The sequence below is a fragment of the Prionailurus bengalensis genome, chromosome C2, assembly GCF_016509475.1.
Source record: "Prionailurus bengalensis isolate Pbe53 chromosome C2, Fcat_Pben_1.1_paternal_pri, whole genome shotgun sequence".
Lineage (NCBI taxonomy): Eukaryota > Metazoa > Chordata > Mammalia > Carnivora > Felidae > Prionailurus > Prionailurus bengalensis.
In genome coordinates, this window is record NC_057350.1 from 61,053,556 (window position 1) to 61,071,474 (window position 17,919).

The window sequence follows — 17,919 nt, forward strand, 5'->3', positions numbered from 1 at the left end:
CCTACACATTCTTCTAGTGTCCAGCCAGTTGAGGGAGGCCGGGTGTGAAGAACTCTCTTGAGGGCCCTTCCAGCAGGAGGGCACTGGGATTCTAAGCCAAGCTCTTGTTTCCCTGGGCCAGCTCTGTCTGCTGCTGATCAAATCATGCCAGTCCCGTGAGAGGTGCTTGGGAGCACTGTGTAGGGGGTGGATTTCTCAAGAGCTGTCTCCTTGCTAGACTGACAGCACATACTGTATTCCCTAGACAAGGATTAGACCAGGGAAAAGGGTGAAACAAGGAGGAGGGTGTGGGGTTTCAGAAAACTCCGCAGGATGGCACAGTAATGGGAGGTGGGAGTGGGAAAACCTTTCCTTTTTCTTGTTTCAAGGTTTGCTGGAGCTTTCGCCTAATCATCTGTTTGAGCATCTTGAAAATAAGTATCTATTTTCATGATATCTATGAAAAAAAGGCACCAGATTATACTACAAAGTTGACCTTAACCCTGCCATATTGTTACTAGAATCAAAACATGTAGCAGCCTACATCCAACAGAAAAGGATTTTGTTTTCCCAGCATAAAAACCAGAGGGTATCTGCAATGCACTTTGTTTCGTAGGTCTGCTGAAGGAAAAAAATCTGATAAAAAATCAGTACCTATACTTCCACAAATGGGCAAAATGCTCACAAACACCATACACCCTTGCTTTTGCTCCATTCTCCCACACCACATTCATTCATTCATTTATTCATTCAACAACTATTCGCTGAGCACTTACTATGGTCAAACACTCTGCTGGGTGCTCAGGATCCAGCAGAGAACAAGACAGGATTTCTTTCCTCATGAGTTCTTCCAACTGGCCCAAAGAAGCACTTAATTTAACTGCTAGCATGTTATTTGAGGAACAGGGATGATTCGTCTTACCTAATATTTCTTCTGAGTCTTTCTGAAACATATTTCTTGAACGTCCAGACTCCTTCAACTAAGACGTTCTGTCTTGAGTCTCTCCCGTTCTATTGTTATATCCATTCCTTTCTTGGCTACAATGTTGAGAGTTCAGATTGCAACTGCTACCTTTTTTTTTTTTTTCTCTCTTTTTCTTTTGGTGGGGCTACAACCCTGAGGGATCGTTACTTTTCAAGCTGCACATATATTTTGTCTGTAGATATTGTACCATCTAAATGGTGTCTTTGGATTCTGCTGAATAGCCGTCAGCATGATTTAAGGAAGACTTCATATGAGAATCAGAAATCACAAAATTTCATTATTTTAAAGCTCTGACTTGAGATTTATGTGGACTTCACACAATCTAGGTTAGCATTTCAACTGCATCTCTTACTAAGAGACCTGTGCGCTCAAGTTCCATACCCATGTGTCTCTGGAATTCTATACTCAGTGGCAAAAGTGCTCTGGAGGGAGGAGAAGCAAATGTCCACAATTATCTCCACGCATTACCCAAAACCCACGGGACAGGAAACGCGTACTCGGTACAATGAGCCAACAAGTCTTCCTGAATTTCTTAAGATTATATATATTCTTTTAGCTCCTGCAAACTGCTTCAGAATGGAAGAAGATAAGTGAGCTGGGAGATTCAGGGCAATCCTACTGTGCAGCAAAACAGAGTGACTGAGTTGGCCAACTAAGTTGGCCTCTATTTTCAATTCTTTCATAATACTCTGAAGCCATTGGGTGGACGGTCTTTCAAAAAGATGAAAGGTGCATTTCTTTAGTTGTAAGGATGTCTCTTTGGAGGGGGCCTGGAAGTGGCAGCACAGCTGTTGGCCCGTTCTGAGGACCTCATGTTTCGGCCTTTTCTGGTATTAGTGCCGGTAGGTGGCTTCAGGGAAAGGAAGGTGCGTGGGAGGGGTGTGTACAGATGCTACGAGCATCTGTATTCGGAGCTAATGCAGCACACAGAGCCATTCTCTATAATTGGAAAATCTCTCACTGACTGGAATGCGTTTGAGGACAAGAAGGAACTCCACAGATCAACACTATCAGACTGTCATATCATATAAAGAATAATCTACACCTTCCCCATGTCGAAAAGGAAACATTCCGAGAGATTTTTGAAGCTGTTTGGGCTGCAGATTCCTTATCTGTAAAATGGAGTGTTTTTTTTGTGAGAATGACAGCATGTACCTGACACACAGTGGATGCAAAATATCAGTCCTCTGCCAATGTCAGGAAAAAACCCAAAATCTACACCAACACCAATGAGGGCGTAAAAGAAGGCCAAAAGATAATGGAGAGGCTTCCCAGTCCACCTGGGCCTGAATCTGAGAAGGGACAAGGAAAGGGAAAGTGGCCTTTTCCTGAAGTGAGGGGGAAAGTGTCCCACATGCTGTCCTACAGATCAAGGGCCTCTGTCTCCGTCATTCTCAAGGGGAAGTATGCGGCCCCTGCTGCTATGACATACATCATTTATGTTGCATCAATTTTAGTACATATTTACTTAATAATTTAAAACATTTAAACTATAGCTAATGCTCAAATTCTCTGAGTGTTGGCGGTCTTTCTGGTGCGGTTTTAGAAGCTTTACCTATAGCATTTCATTTACTCCTTATAATAACCCCACGAGACAGATACTATTCACATCCTCATTACGCATATGAGGAAATGGAAGTATAGGGAGGTTAAGTAAAAGCATGTAAAATGCATTCATAGGCTGAAGTTCACATTAAAAAGAGCAAATAAGTAGACCATGGGGGTGAGAAAACATTTTCTGAGCAAACCTACTCCATTATCAGGTGTTGAAGAAATGGCTTTAGAGGTCTGTTATACCTGGCCCTGCCCTGTGGGCATCTTGAAGGGACCCGAAAGGGCTCTAGGAATCAGTCCACATACGGATGTTCACATCAGACTTGCTCTTTTGTTTACTTTTGGGGGCCAGGTTTGAGCGTGCAGATTCTGTGTGGGCTATGTCTTGGGGAAGTGGCTCTTTCCTTCTTTTTGTTCTCTGAACCCAGCCTAATGAAAGCTATATACTGTGTCTCAGTATATATGGCACTTAGGCAAGCATACATGTGTGCATATCTTCTTAGGAAGTTCATAGACTCTGACAGGGAGGTCCAGTCATGGTATTTTGGTACCTCAACGATTTCTCTTCTAGAGGAATCCCTCTTCTGGAACTAGAGGGTGACATCTCCATGAAGCCTCGGCCTGTATCACTGCCCAAGGACAGCAGGTCCATTTGGAGTGCCTCTCAGCATGTAGACCCAGGATTACTGTCTACTTCAGAAGCCCAGGATCCAACCACTCCTCTGGGACCCTTAGGTCAGGAATATAATGGAATAGATCAGATTTCTGGGGGTTTTCTTAAAATTGGAAAAAAAAAATCCAAACCACCCTGTCCTGCATGCAGAAACCTACACTATTTCCCTGAGGAAAAGCTATGCATCCTTTCCCTTGGAGTTAACATCTAATGGTTGAAGTTCAGAATTTGCATGTGTATTTTCCATGAGACACGGAATTATGCTCTGTAGCTCAAATTTACATATACCTTTCTTCTACTGTCTCCTTATATCTAAGTACCCAGTTGAGATATGGGGCAAAGAGACAATAAGTGATTATACAGAAAAGAAAATGATTACAAAAAAAATGACAAAGGTAATTTAGATACCACTTCTTGAAATTCTTCATGTGGTGTTCTTCATGCCATGCCAAGCACTCTTAAAAATAAAATAAGATAAAAACCAAGAGGGAGGCAAACCGTAAGAGACTCTTAACTATAGAGGACAAACTGAAGGTTGCTAGAGGGGAGGGGGGCAGGGGATGGGCTAGATGGGTGATGGGTATTAAGGAGGGCACTTGCTGGGATGAGCACTGGGTGTTATATGTAGGTGATGAATCACTAAGTTCTACTTCTGAAACAAACAAACAAACAAACAAATTATGTATGCCTGCTTGAATACTGCATGGGATCTTGGTATAAAACCAATAATATGAACTTAGTTAAAACCACTGAGAATAAATGAGTAGGAAGAAATTTTGTTTTGAAGTTGGATAGGAAAGGCAAAACTCAAGGTCCATTTTGGTATCAACTATGAATTCATTCTTTTGAGATGATAAAGACTCACATTCAAAATTCTCCTATATGGTTGTTTATATAACTTCTGGTAGTGACAAAATAATTTTCTTATTAGTTTCAGAGGTAATTTAATAGCAGAGAGTTGCATTTGACGTAGTTGGTTCAGAGCACCAACCTGAAGTAGAAGGAAGTGTAGATACTGTGTGTCCAGGTGACAGTGGCCTTAGGCATGTCTTCAGCCATCAAAGAGAACAATACAGCCCAAATAAAAAGTTAAAAAAAAAACCTCCCCAAAACAATGAACTTGAGGATCTCTTGTGCAAATGAAGAAGTACATGAGACAACACATAAGGTTGTTATCTGTAAAGCAGAGCTATTTGAATTGAACCTATCATAAAACAATTTCACAGAATGTGGCAGTGGCTCAGTTGGTTAAGCATCTGACTTCAGCTCAGGTCATGATCTGACACTTCCTGAATTCAAGCCCTGTGTCAAGCTCTGTGTTGACAGCTCAGAGCCTGGAGCCTGCTTCGTGGATTCTGTGTATGTCTCTCTCTGCCCCTCCCCTGCTCATACTCTGTCTCTCTCTCTCTCTCTCTCAAAAATAAATAAAACATAAAAAAAAAAGAATGTGGCATTTAAAAGAAGATTATGCCTTAAGAGAACCTGTTTTAAAACATTTTTAGAAAATTTTAATGCTCAACGTATATGGTACCTGTCCTCTGGCTAATGCTTAGAGATTACTGAGGGTGAGTGAATGTTTGTGAAGGCATCCAAAGAAGACATGTGCAATTCTTGCAGGGCATTAGTTCTTAGTAGCTGAATGGAAAAGAAAGCAATGTTGGAAAGGAGTAGAGAAAGAACTAATATACAATTACTGATTTGTTGGGTTTGGGTAGTGGCTTCAAATTTCTTTTACATAAATTTATCATCCCAATTGCCATGCACATGGAAGGTCTAATTCTCTCTCACCTTGACCAGTTAATTGCAGAGTCTCTCATAACACTGGTTTTTATTCTTTTGTCTGTAAATGGGCTTGAGACTCTCATATCATAAAAATATTCCCTACCCTACCTTTGTATTACCTGTTCATTATTTCTTTGTAAAGTATTAAACTTCTTTAAAAAGTACTGCATGATTGTTGCTTTCTCATTCATCTTCTCATTGCTCTTAAACCCCATTTTATGGTGTTTTTGTGATGCATCTGACTCTGCTGTCTTAACAGCCACCAGAAAGCTCCCAATTCTTAATATCTGCAGCACCCAACACTGCTGACCCTTCTCCTCTCTGAGGGTCTTTCTGTACTATCCTGGTGTTCCTCCTATATCTTAGACCTTCCTTTCTTTTCCTCCTTTTGCTGGTTCCTCATTCTCTTTCTTTTCTTTTTTTAATGTTTATTTATTTTTGAGAGAGATAGAAAGACAGAGTGTGAGTGGAGGAGGGGCAGAGAGAGGAAGACAGAATCCAAAGCAGGCTCCAGGCGCTGAGCTGTCAGCACACAGTCCAATGAGGGGCTCAAACCCATAAACCGTGAGATCATGACCTGAGCAGAAGTCGGAAGTCCAACCGACTAAGCCACCTAGACACCCTCCTCATTCTCTTTCTTATCACTCACTGTAAATATTCCATTTCCTTTTTCTCTCTCAACAAAGTCTTCTCTGAATTTGCTCCTATATTCGTGGCATAAAGTATGGCTTCTTGGTGAAAGTATTTGCTAGTATTTGCTAATTTCAAATCTTCCTGCTGTACTCCACTACCCTATTTGTGACTCTGTTAATTGTCTCCATTGGGTTTACCCCTGGTGCTCATTCTCAGTATTGTTTAAAACTGAACTGTATTATACTCCTCTAAACATTTCCTTTGTATCTTCTCTTTTTGATATCTTAGAGTTATCTTTGATGATTTCCTCTCTCTTAACTAACAGTCAGCTCCTGGAGCTGTCCACCTTCATCTACAAGGTCTGTTGAACCTGGCTCATCATTAGTTCCCTTCGGGTTACCAAAAGTCTGAACTACTGACAAAGCTTCCTAGGCTTTCTCCTCCCCTCCACTCAGCCACCCCTTCCCACATCCATGCATTCTCTATACCCTTGCTGCTAAATTAGATCTTCCTACAGCAAAGCCTTGAGCATGGCAACCCTTACTTAAAACCCGTCCACAGCTTTGCACCAAAATGCAAACTCCTTACATATTATCCTAATGCCATGCCGCCAAAAGAATTCTATTTGTTTTTCAGGAGAGTTCAAATGGAATCTTTTTTGATAAACTGAATGGATATTACTATTAACCACGTTATAATGTATTTTATGAACTTTCTAATTTCTATCTCATATAATGGCAACTTAAGAACATACACTAAGTTTTAAGATTCTTGGTGGCAGGGTCTGGTTGTCTCTACATTCGTATCCCCACAGAACTCAGTGTAGGGTGAGGCACATAAGACGTACCCTACACCTGCCTGCCAAGTGAATGAATCAATGCTGTGGTGAGTCCAGGTAAATGGGGACATACCTTTAACCACTCTGCAGGGTAGTTGTTTGTGAATGTCTATGATATTCTCTACGAGATCCCAAGTCTCTGTGCACAGGGCTCCAGTTTATAAAACTGCATCCTGCACAACACAGAGATCCAGTCCTCCACATTGAAAGCATTCAGTAGATTGACAAATGAAGAGTCCTGACTGTTCAGAAAACATAAGTTGTCCTTGAAGCCAACTGGGTACCAGACCGCACAGTATGATGGGAGGAGGAGTTGGGCTCCTGTTTGTCTCTTCCACTCACTCACTATGTGGAAACCTTTTGGTATGACACTGGCCCTCTTTGGGCCTCAGTTTCCTTATCTGAGTAACAATGGATTTAGATCAGGTAAACCTTAATCTCTTTCAGTGCTGGTAAAAAGTACTAACTGCTACACATTCCCTAAAGAAAACAAAGGATACAGAGGCAGAAGAAAAGCAAAAAGCGCTTATTTAGCTGATAAGTTAACAAGGGGGATTGGGTTGACTATGGTAGTTGGATGTGAGGTGATTGGTGGAAGGGTTTGACTTGAAATTTCTTAAAGCAAGCAATTTCTAGAATCTTCGTACATGGTCTCAATTGATCCTAAATGACCCATCTCTGAGGCAAATTTTTGTTTTTTTTAAGTCAGGATGTGAGAATCCCTGACAGATACGGAGGAACACTAATTTTATATAATGAAATTTGCCACTAGTGGAGGAAGCACATATGAAACTGCCACTAGCAGCTGCAGATAAGAATTAAAGATGGGAGATGGCAAGATGAAGAATACAGTCCTGAAAATCAGCAGGCAGTCTTACCAATTCTATGTGGGCAATCATAGGCACCTTTATGCACTACTTGGGAGAACAATAGGGCATGGGGTAACTTGAGGCAATGGGCCAGGATTTGCCAGGGGACCGGAGGACTTCATAAGAGGACAGACTGCTAGAATCTGGGGAGACCGTGAGTTAGTGACAGAGTTCCAGCATGACACTAATAGGTGACTCTGTGGCTCCAAGAATGAATCTTTCTCAATAAGGAAAGTTATTTTGGAATCTACTCATCAGAAAAGTATTACCAGGTCCCTCGTAATACTTTCCTACATCTACCGATCGTATGAAAAGAAGGCATTTTTGCCCATTAGAAAACAAGTGGGCATCTTGCTTTACTTTGTATTTGGGGAGGAAATGTCTCTAGAAGGGATATACAATTCAGCCCAGCTGAATTTTAATGACAGGCAATGTTACCCACATATAAACTGTCCTATTAGGTTTATATTAAAATGAAGTAAAGCCTAAGAAGGTTTTAGTATCATAACTGAACTACTCTGTTTACTGAAAACACCGTGCTCTGTCTGTCCCTGTGGCTTCCCTTCTGTTCCTTCTGTCTGGAATGCCATTCCCACCCTCTTTTGCCTTACACACACCTGCTCTTTCATGATCCAGGCCTAATGTCACCTTCCCACTGCTTCAGGCTCCCTCGTCAGGAACGGTTTACTTCATTTTATTTTATTTTTATCTTTAAAAATTATTTATTTATTTATTTATGTATTTATGTATTTATGTATTTATGTATTTATTTATTTATTTATTTTGTATGAGAGAGAAAGCGTGAGTGGTAAAGCGGCAGAGAGAGAGAGAGAGAGGGGAAGAGAATCTTAAGCTGGCTCCATGCTCAACATGGAGTCAGACATGGGCTTGATCCCACAACTGTGAGATCATGACCTGAGCCGAAATCAAGAGTTGGGCGCCCAACCGACTGAAACACCCAGACACCTTCAGAATACTTTAATACTGCATTTGTACACCCTTCCTCCTCCCCCTTACAGGTTTATAGTTTTAGCAGGGTGTTTGGGAACACTGAGGGGATAGTGTCCTGTTGCTGTCTTGACCCTTTGTCCTCACTGAGGACTTGGCATAGAAGCAGGGTTCAGTAGCATTTGATGGATGACTAAATGAAGGAATGCATGAATGAGTGAGGGAGAGGACTACCAGAAATTATTGCATTAAGTGACCATGGAAGACAGCCAGTTAAATTTTTGTTGTAGGGAGGGAACAAATTGAAAAAGAGGGACCATTTTATAAAAAGAGGTAACTGTGACATGAAATTTCAAGAAAAAGACTTTTAAAAATAAATGTGTCCCCAGATATACTAAGTAGAGACTCTAGGAATTAGAGCAAAAAAACAAAAAACAAAAAACAAAAAAAAAAAAACAAATGAAAACCACAACTAACTGGGCTTCTCATGGGCAAGTGCTGGACTAAGCACCGACATCTCTAAATAAGAAGCTATCAAAGGTAATAAAAATAATTCCAAAGAGATTATGTATCAATTAGCTCAGAGGCAGAAAGGTGACCATTTATAAAGGGAGTGACTATCTATAAAGAAATGAATCCACATTTAATAGGTAAGAGGTTTACTTGGCTAATGATATAGCAGAAAGACAATTTAAACTGTTAGCTCTGAAAAGGTGAATATGTAATTCTTTATGGTATAGGAGGTAGAATAAAGAGGAATGCGGGGCACTTGGGGGACAATGAGAACACACAGTTGTACCAAAGATGGCTCTATTTACTGTTTAACTGATACGGTCTCCAGTAGAAAATTGATAGCAAAGCCATAGGATAATAGCTATCTGTGGATACTCATTCCCTCCAATTTTGATTATGTTTCTTCTGCAAATTAGTGTGACCCCAAAATGTTTTCAGGATTGTCCAACTTGTCCTAAATTCCATAAATAAACTCTTTCAGAGGATGCTGTTTTTTGCCATGTCTCTATTACGGTTCTTCACAGATGGACCATTTTTGTCCTTCCAAAGCCTAAGAATAACTCTCTCAGTTATCAAGACATACCAAAATCCAGTTCAGCTGCTCCTGTGGGATTCCAGTTAGTTTAGACACATCTGCTGAGATACATGCATTTGAATCCAAATGAAGCTTTTGTTTGATTATACATTTTGAACAGTTAGGGAGGTTTTTTGGGGGGCCAAAATGTTTTTCATTTTTTGGCACTCCAAACAGAGATCTTCAGTTATAAACACTGCCTTCGGAGCACCTCCAGCAGAAATCCAATCTTTTCATGTGAACAGGTGCCTCAGGAAGATTTTGGAAGGTTTTACATTGCATCAGCTTTCTGATTGGAAACTTTCTGAACACACACACAAATTTGCCAAGGAGACCTTCAAACTTGCTTGAGCAGTTTTCACTCATACAGACAGACATTCACACATACAGACAGCCCAAGTAAAAGCAAATCAGAGCCTTGTAAAACTGAAGTATCTTTCCTAAAGGTTAAATACCATACGCAAACAAACTGAACAAAAAGGAATGCACAGCAGGAGAGAGAACGAATTGATAGCAAGGACAGAGGTTCAAATTCTTCATGAGCATGCTCCCCTTAAAGCGTTACTGGAGAGTTTCAGCGGCACATCCTCTTAGTAGAATGCTATCTCATCCAGTCTTGAATAAACGCCCAAGCGTTTGTGATTTTAAACACTGTACCTTAGGGTATTGCTACTGATCCCTTTCACTCACAAACTTGTTCAAACATTTATTTTGAAACACTTCCTTCCCCAATGCAAATGGGTCAACCGGATTCAAATAGGAAGAGAAAATACTACTCTCTCAACCGGGCTCATCAGCAAAGCCCATATTTTAGCTGGTTCCCTACAACTTTTCTAGTTTGAGCAGAAGCTGAAAAGTTGATCCAGAGTAAAATGACTTTTTAATCCTTAAGCCTGAAAAGTTATTACAGAGTAAAATCACTCTCCCATTGGGCATGCCCGGGATTCAGGGGGGCAATCTGCTTCCAAGTTGTTCTTATAGCCCTGGACCAGATGCTCTAAGGTGGCCAGAAACCTTTGTCTACACCCACTTAGCAGATTTCTGGCTCTCTATCAGGGACTAAGAGGTTTATTTGCAGAAATGAATCATTTCCTTCAAAATATCCTTTACCCTATTTACATGCTTGCATATTCCTTCCATTTTGTTTTCCCCCTACAGCTTTACTAAGGGAATTAATTATCTAGAAGAACAGGAACATACAGTAAGTACATCTGAGATCCAGGATGAGACACAGTATGTCATCTATTAGGCCTGGCTAAGACCAGCAGCTGATGCTAAATGGGAAGGAACATGCACCAAATGTTTTTTAATCACAAAGTTAGTAATTAATTGCTCTTTAAAATACATTTTATGCTTCTTTCTGTCTGTGTACATGAAATGCACATTTATTACATGCCAAAAATTACAACATTATGGTTTAAATGTGACTGGCACGGAAGTCCGGAAATCAGAGTTAATGTTCCCACAGCAACTTTAATTCTGTCCGTGTGCACATGTAGGGCCATAACAGCCTTCCGTTCCAGGATAATACATATAGATGGTTTGGGGAGAGAAGCTAAAGACCCATAGCCTCAACTGTAGTTACAGGAGAAAAACAAAGGGTAAAAGCCATGTTCCTTTCCACATACGTGGATAAGAAACAATGTTCCCGAGCCTGGTGTTGTGTAATCAGGGAATCAAAGAGTCTGCTGTGCTGCCTGCACTCAAGGGGACAGTTGCTGTTGCTGTGGGAACCTGAACTTTGCATTTCCTGACTTTGGGGTAATTAAAATGTCAGCCTTAATGTGGCATTAATGGAGTTTGCCATAAAAAATCCTCTTTGTTTTGTTCCCTAAAAATTGCTTAAAAGTTCAAACTGAACCAAGTGTACTAAAAATTTTAATCTTGGGGACTTGGATGGGGAGTGGTGGGGGGGGAGGTGGGGGGGGAGCGGAAGATTGGGAGGGGGAAGACCCATGAAGGTAGAAGGCCAGAGAGGGAAAGGAGGGGCCGGGCAGGCTCCTCCACGGTGCTCAGCCCCAGCAGAGTCATGCTACCTACAGAGCTAAAGTTAAACCCACCCACACAACAGTTTGGTAATGTGTAAAGGTTAAATTAAAAATAAATAAAAACTGTTAATGCATAAGTGCATCTTGGCAAGGACACAAGAAATGAGACAGCCTGATGAGGCCGGTGCAAAACACTAGAAGGTAAGTAACCAGGGATGTCAGCTTCCAACAAAACAAAGACATCAGAATAGGTGGATCTACAGCCAAAAGTAGGGAGGATTGCCAAAGGAGTGGGGGATAGAATCACTTGTCTCTTCATTGGAAGCCTTGTTTGGGGGAAAGCAAACTGGAAGCAGCACGCAAGTAAACGTTCTGGTGGAGTCTGTCACATGTATAGGACTGTGACGCACTACAGCTTGATAGTTGTCAAGACAGGGAGAGTGTCGTCTGCCCCCCTCCCCACTTGGTTTAGGCCTGTTTACGCATTTGAAGAGAGAGCCTGAGCTCAGCCAGTTCTGTCAAATACCTTGGGCTTTTCTACCCTTTGCATTCCAAAACTCCCCTTAACGCCTTCTGTTATTATTATCATCATCTGAGTCCATTTACCACTGGATTTTTAGAAATGGTGAGGGGGTGACAGGCTAGGAAGGCATGGGGGAATCCTGCTAAGAGGCCATTGTCAGTGGGTGCACTGCAAAGTAACACACATTCCAGTAGCAATAATAACCTCATCATCTCACAAAGGAAAACCTCTCTCCACCATGTTCCTTCTTGTTTTGGATATTACAGGGATCTTTTGCAAAATTTGAAGTGTCTCTGCAGGTTAAATAGACACCTGAGAATTTCATGGGTCAGACATGTCTAAAACACTGGCCTGTGTCCTTCAGATGCAGCAACACTACGTCTGACCCACCCTTATGGTTCATATGCTGAGAGGACACTTGTTCTGTGGGGATGCTGATCCCCTGTGTTTTAGAACTCGGTCACCGATATGAGTAGTTGCACATTTTCAAGAATGCCATTTTTAGGCTTGGAACAGAGAATTCAGGCTGCCCACAGTAAGAGCAAATCCATAAACATCCCTCAGTAACCAAATGAGTTAACGACTGAGTAAGTCATTCATCTATAGACGTGCCAATTTTCTCAGTTTTCTCATCCATAAATTGGGAAGAATTAGAATGACTGACGGGAAATGGGCATTAAGGCATGGCTAAGAATACTTCTGCTAAACACATAACAAATAAAAAGGTGCTATAAAAATTCAGGCACTTGTGAAAGCTTGGAACACCACACACTGGTGGAATGTTTCTGAAGTTAAAGAGACTAACAAGTCCAGGGCACTATTTTTAAATGCCCCAAATCTGTTAGTTCTAAATAGGAGCTGAATATTTTACCTTAAAGAAATTAGGCTTTTAAATTAATCTGTGGTAAGAATGACATTTGAAAGTAAAAAAATAAAATAAAATAAAATAAAATCTTCTTGAATGCAAGAAGAGCATCCAAAAAATTTAACAGCTTAAAATAAACCTCTTTCCTGTCTTCTCTCAAGCAATCTCCAAATGGACAGATTTCTGTGAATCTTTCCTAAAAACAATTTTCTTCTAAGGGTAGGCTCAAATCAGGACACACTACAATCCAAATATATTTGTAGAAAAGTATAATCGATTGAAACAACAGGTTAGAGAAGAGAAGACTTACACATCTTAATGGCAAAATCAGAATGACTTTCTAAGCAGCTGGAGATTAGGTTTCTCCTCCCTATTTGTTCTCCTTCCAACTGCATTCAGACACCTCGCTGTGAGCTCAGATCTACTGGCTCCCGCAGGGTCACCGAGGAGCTGTGTGGCAGCAGGAGGCTCGTACAGTGTCTTGTACATAATCCACGCTGGTGCCAAGGCCTGGCCAGGGGATGCTTACAGTAAAGTACAATAACTGAAGCCCCGTGCCTTCTCTATTCAGCAAAACGTTCATTTTGCTGTAACAGGGGATGTCTGGGCTAAGGCGGTTCTATGCAATCTTCCCCATAAGGTGTGGCAGAAAGCCAGGCGATGAAGGTCTGCGTGCAGGAGCTCCAGGCCCTTCTCCACAGGAACAGGCTACCTTCCTGGTAGGTAGGGACAGTGTGCACATGTCTATGGGCACTGTGCCACGCTATTTTCCAACTCTTCCTGTAATTACTATTAGGCTGGAGACTGCCAGGCAAGAAGGGCCAAGGATGTCACTATTACGATGGTCCACAGAACACAGTCCTTGCTTCTGACCCCCAGATTTCTCTATACAGGCAGCAACTTTGTACAAGCCACACGGGCTGTAGAGATTTGGATCTCATTCTTTCTCGTTTCATTTTCTAGTGACAGAAGGGTCTCAGCCCAGCCACGAGTGGAACAAGCTCCTTTCACCCCAAACTCGATCCCTGCATTTTGTCCCTATACCTAGACGCTCTTACGATGAAACGAGTAAGGAGTGGGATCTCCCAGACTCATCCACTTCACGCCCACTTTGTGGAGTCAGGAAAATAACAATAGGAGATTTAGACTCTCATTTCCTAATTAATAATGTTTATGTTCGTGAATGGCATAACTGGAGTCCTTTTTTGAAAATGAAACTTTCTTGGTCTTATCTTCCTCCTTCTAAAAAAGAGCACACCAGCTCTCTGCCTGTTACTAGACATCCTTTATGGGGATCAGTTCAGAATACTTGTTGGGTATCTCAAGACCGAAAGGAATATTCCTTCAGCCTGGACCCCAAAGTTATTCCATTCCTTTCCATTGTCAACACACATGTTCCTTTCTCTTTGAAGTACTGGGTTACACTTCAGAAAGAGAAAAGCTCCTAAACGTGATTTATCAACTTTCTTAAAATAGAATTTGAAGAAGTGACTCTCAGATTAGTGGGAAGACAGCAAAAATAAACAGCAATGGAGTGATTTCAATAGCGACGATCTCATTAAGCTGCCCATTTCCAAATTTAGCCCGTAGGCAGTTTTTTTAATTAAAAAATATTTTTAACCTGAATGCTTATTGGCTACGTGAAGTCTGGGTGGATTCTGAATTCTTGGAAGCCATTCTCTTTTCTTCTGTAAATTTATGCTATCCTTTAACCACTTCAAAATAAATTAAAAACTGGAAAGACGGAAATTCAGCCAAGCCAAATGAGACTCCAATAACTAATGCAAAGCTGACTTGTATTATGTAATTTCAAAATGGATGTTTCCTGTGTCTAACTGGCTTTTTGAGGTCCATATTTGGTGGTTCAATTTAGTCATGGTGGAAGTGCCATTATTCAGATCGCGGGGACAAAAGAATAATTAGAAAACAGTAACACAACTTCTTTTTCTTCCTTTTTTTTTTTTTTTTTTTTTGAGTGGATGCTATGAAAGAAAATGTGGTTCATGTAATTAATCAGCCTTTTGAGTCCAAATGGCTGGACACCTGGTTTTAAAATACACTGTAGCTTTGAAAATATAGATGTTGGCTGAATCAAAATGGAGGCAGGTTACTTTCGACTACTCTAGAAGACCAGAAGGAAACAGCTTGTTCTGAACGCAAAAACAAAAAAGCCAGAACCCAGGGGAGAAGCATGCTCCAAGCGCCGCGAAGACACCATCACCTTACTGGTGTACTCACAATCAGATGACCCGGTGTGAGCGTGAGAGTTTGTCAGTGAATGTGTTGAGTGGATGAGGGCTGGGTCTGGAGACAAAACAGCTTCAAAGTTCAGGCAGGGAAGGCCCGGCTTGGCGTTGGATCCACCCGGCTGAGTAATCTCATTCTCCTCAGATGCCTTCTGGTTTTCAGCTGTCTTGGGTTTCTTCCTGAAAATAAACAAAGGGCCCTTTGAAGGAACTGACTGCATATTTGGGAAAAGGCATTTTTAGAATCTGTTAAAGATAACTTGATTTTTTTTTTCTGAGGGGGGATGGGAGGGAGTCCAGTATGTCCCTTGTTTTAAAACAAGCTGATTCTTGTTTTTTTCCCTCCAGTAATGGCCTAACTGGGAACACATGAAAGCATATGGGCCAAGCAAACAGCACCACATTTGGACTCTGTTGGCTGCATAAAAAGACCCTGTCCCAGAACTTTAGACAGATTGAGCTACGTATGGCTGACATTATCCAAGAAAGCATCCTTTTTTCCCCCTTAAGAGTTTTAACATGGTCTGGAAAAATACTAGTGGAGGTTTACCGTTCTAGCATTTGTCAGGAAGCTTAGAGACAGGACCCGTGGAGTAATGGGAGGAGCACTGGACTGGGAGTCAGGAGACTTGAGCTATGGTACTAGCTGTGCCTCTAACTTGCTGTGTGGCCTTGGGCACCTCACTTCACCTCTCTGGGCTTCAGTTTCCTCATCTGTAAAATAAAGGGCTTGGATTAGAAGGCCTTAAATGTTCCTTCCAGCTTCAAGTTTCTATTCACGGAATACATTAAGGAACATTCAACTTTCTTGCTGTTATTAGATTTACTTCAGATGAACACATAATTTCAAATCACAATCTAAATTTGCAGGCTGTAGAGATGAAAGGGTAGTGATGGAGGTTTTTGTTAAAGTAGCAAATGAAAAGTGAAAAGATGAGCTTAGCTGCTAGCAGGTAAAGCGGTAATGTGTCACATGGAGATCCTCTCTTCCAACTCTTTGCTCATCCAAAGCTTAACATTCCCTTTGTTTGTTGATTTGGTACATCATGACCATGGAGTGTGGGAGTGCGACTGTGAATTTGGGGCGTGAAGAAGAGATGGGTGAAGGGAATTAGAAAGTAATTGTTGCTAATTGCGATTTGGGGTCAGGAAAAGGAAGTAAAAGAGCTCAGGTAGTGGTTGGCTCTGGTGTCCTCTCCCCAGGACGATGAAACTGATATAAACAAAGAAATACTTAGCTTATACTGCATGTGCCCTAGGCCCTAGGTACTCTGGATTATTAGTCATACCCTGAACATGCCCTCCAATTTCCATGGCTCTGTGCCTTTTTTCTATCATTATTTGATTGGTGACCAGAGAAATTATTTGATTTAATTTTTCGGTACAAGATTATGTGTGCAACAGAATTTGTTGTAAGTAGCTTTGCTTCCATGTCTTTCTTGTTTCTATAAGCCTGGCAATGGACTTGTCATACAGAATATTTTGTATCGAAATTTGTTGTACCGGGTAGTTAAAATCTGCCCTCGCAGAATATGGTGTTATGATTAGCATGCTGTGTTTCTCGTCCAACAGGTTGTGAAATCAAATCTGCTTTTTCAGAGGGCAGGAGGCAGAGATGGCATGGTAAAGATGAAAAGACAGGGGAAGTTTTCAGACATATTTTTCAGTATGGAGGAAGCCAATAAGAGAAGCAACAAATTGCAATGCTTTACCAACTGTTTCTTGGATGGGTGACTATGGAATCAATCCCCAAGACTTGAGTGTCTACATGCACATCCAAGGACTACTTTCTGGGGTTCAGTTTAAGAAAATATCCAAGATCAAAGTCTCACCTTTTTTTAATCATCGAAAGCTAGTGTCTCCTCTAAGGTCCCATTTCCATCAGTGTTGTCTGTCACCAGGTTTGTCATCAGGTTAGAAACCTTAGGTTAAAAACACCTTCCTCTGCCTTAAAGCCAATTCATCAATACCTGAGAATACTGCTTCCTTCATATTTTTCGCATCCACGTTTCCTTTCCATTTCCACCGCTATCATCGTAACACTTTTATTTACACTGCTGTTAATTTTTATTGGCTCTCCATCCTCCTTGACCCCTCTGAGATAACCAGGTTAGCCTGACACCCCAAATGAGTTCTATACGTGCTCTAGTTTAGCTCACATGTCCTACATGTTGGCCATACAGGACTTTCAAGTTTCTTTTCTTTTTTCTTTTCTTTTCTTTCCTTTTCTTTTCTTTTCTCTTTTCTTTTCTCCTTTCTTTTCTTTTTTCTTTTCTGTTTATTTATTTATTTAGAGAGTGGGAGAGTGTGTGTGCATGAGCAGGGGGAAGGGCAGAGAGAGAGAGGAGAGAGAGAACCCTAAGCAGACTCCACACTGTCAGTACAGAGCCCGATGCGGGGCTCAATCTCATGAACCATGAGATTATGACCTGAGCTGAAATCAAGAGTTGGTCACTTAACCTACTGAGTCACCCAGGTGCCCAGGACTTTCAAGTTTTTTGAATATTTGTAGAATATCTTTGGGAATCTGAACATCCTTGGCTCTACATCTTTCTTCAAGTTATTTCTTTTCAACTCTGTTGAAATTGTATTTATCTTTTAACTGTCAATTCCCCGCTCTACCAGATAGAATCTCTCTCTCTCTCTCTTTGAGATTCAACTCCCTCCCACCTTTTTCTGAAATTCCAAAAATTTTTTACTTTTCCCTATTTTACTCACTAAATTTTTGTTTCAATGATAATTATTTATGTGGTCATCACTCCTATGAGACTGTAAACTCTCTGAGGGAAATGTCTTAGTGATTTTTAAATCCTCTGTGTTCATCCTTTCCTTCCTTCTTCCTTCCCTCCCACTATTCCTCTATTCACATAGTCATCTTATAAATATCATGTGCCTATGGTGTGCCTGCATAGGTTAGGGGATGCAACGAGCGTGGTTGCTACCTTCCCA

The 17,919-nt window shown here is 41.1% G+C and overlaps 1 protein-coding gene across 6 annotated transcripts in view; it reads right to left on the reverse strand.

Moving 5' to 3' along the window:
• The window catches only part of ZBTB20 (zinc finger and BTB domain containing 20), a 785,615-nt gene that overhangs the window by 46,899 nt on the left and 720,797 nt on the right, over positions 1 to 17,919 (reverse strand). For 5 of the 6 annotated variants that reach the window (XM_043595979.1, XM_043595980.1, XM_043595984.1 and 2 more), the window contains 2 exons: positions 15,521 to 15,684; positions 14,963 to 15,150 (listed from right to left, as the gene is read on the reverse strand). In XM_043595979.1, coding sequence (XP_043451914.1) covers positions 14,963 to 15,150; positions 15,521 to 15,531 — 199 coding nt within the window. In that variant the 5' untranslated portion in view covers positions 15,532 to 15,684. The remainder of the gene's footprint in view (positions 1 to 14,962; positions 15,151 to 15,520; positions 15,685 to 17,919) is intronic. The other variant, XM_043595985.1, reaches the window with a different exon arrangement.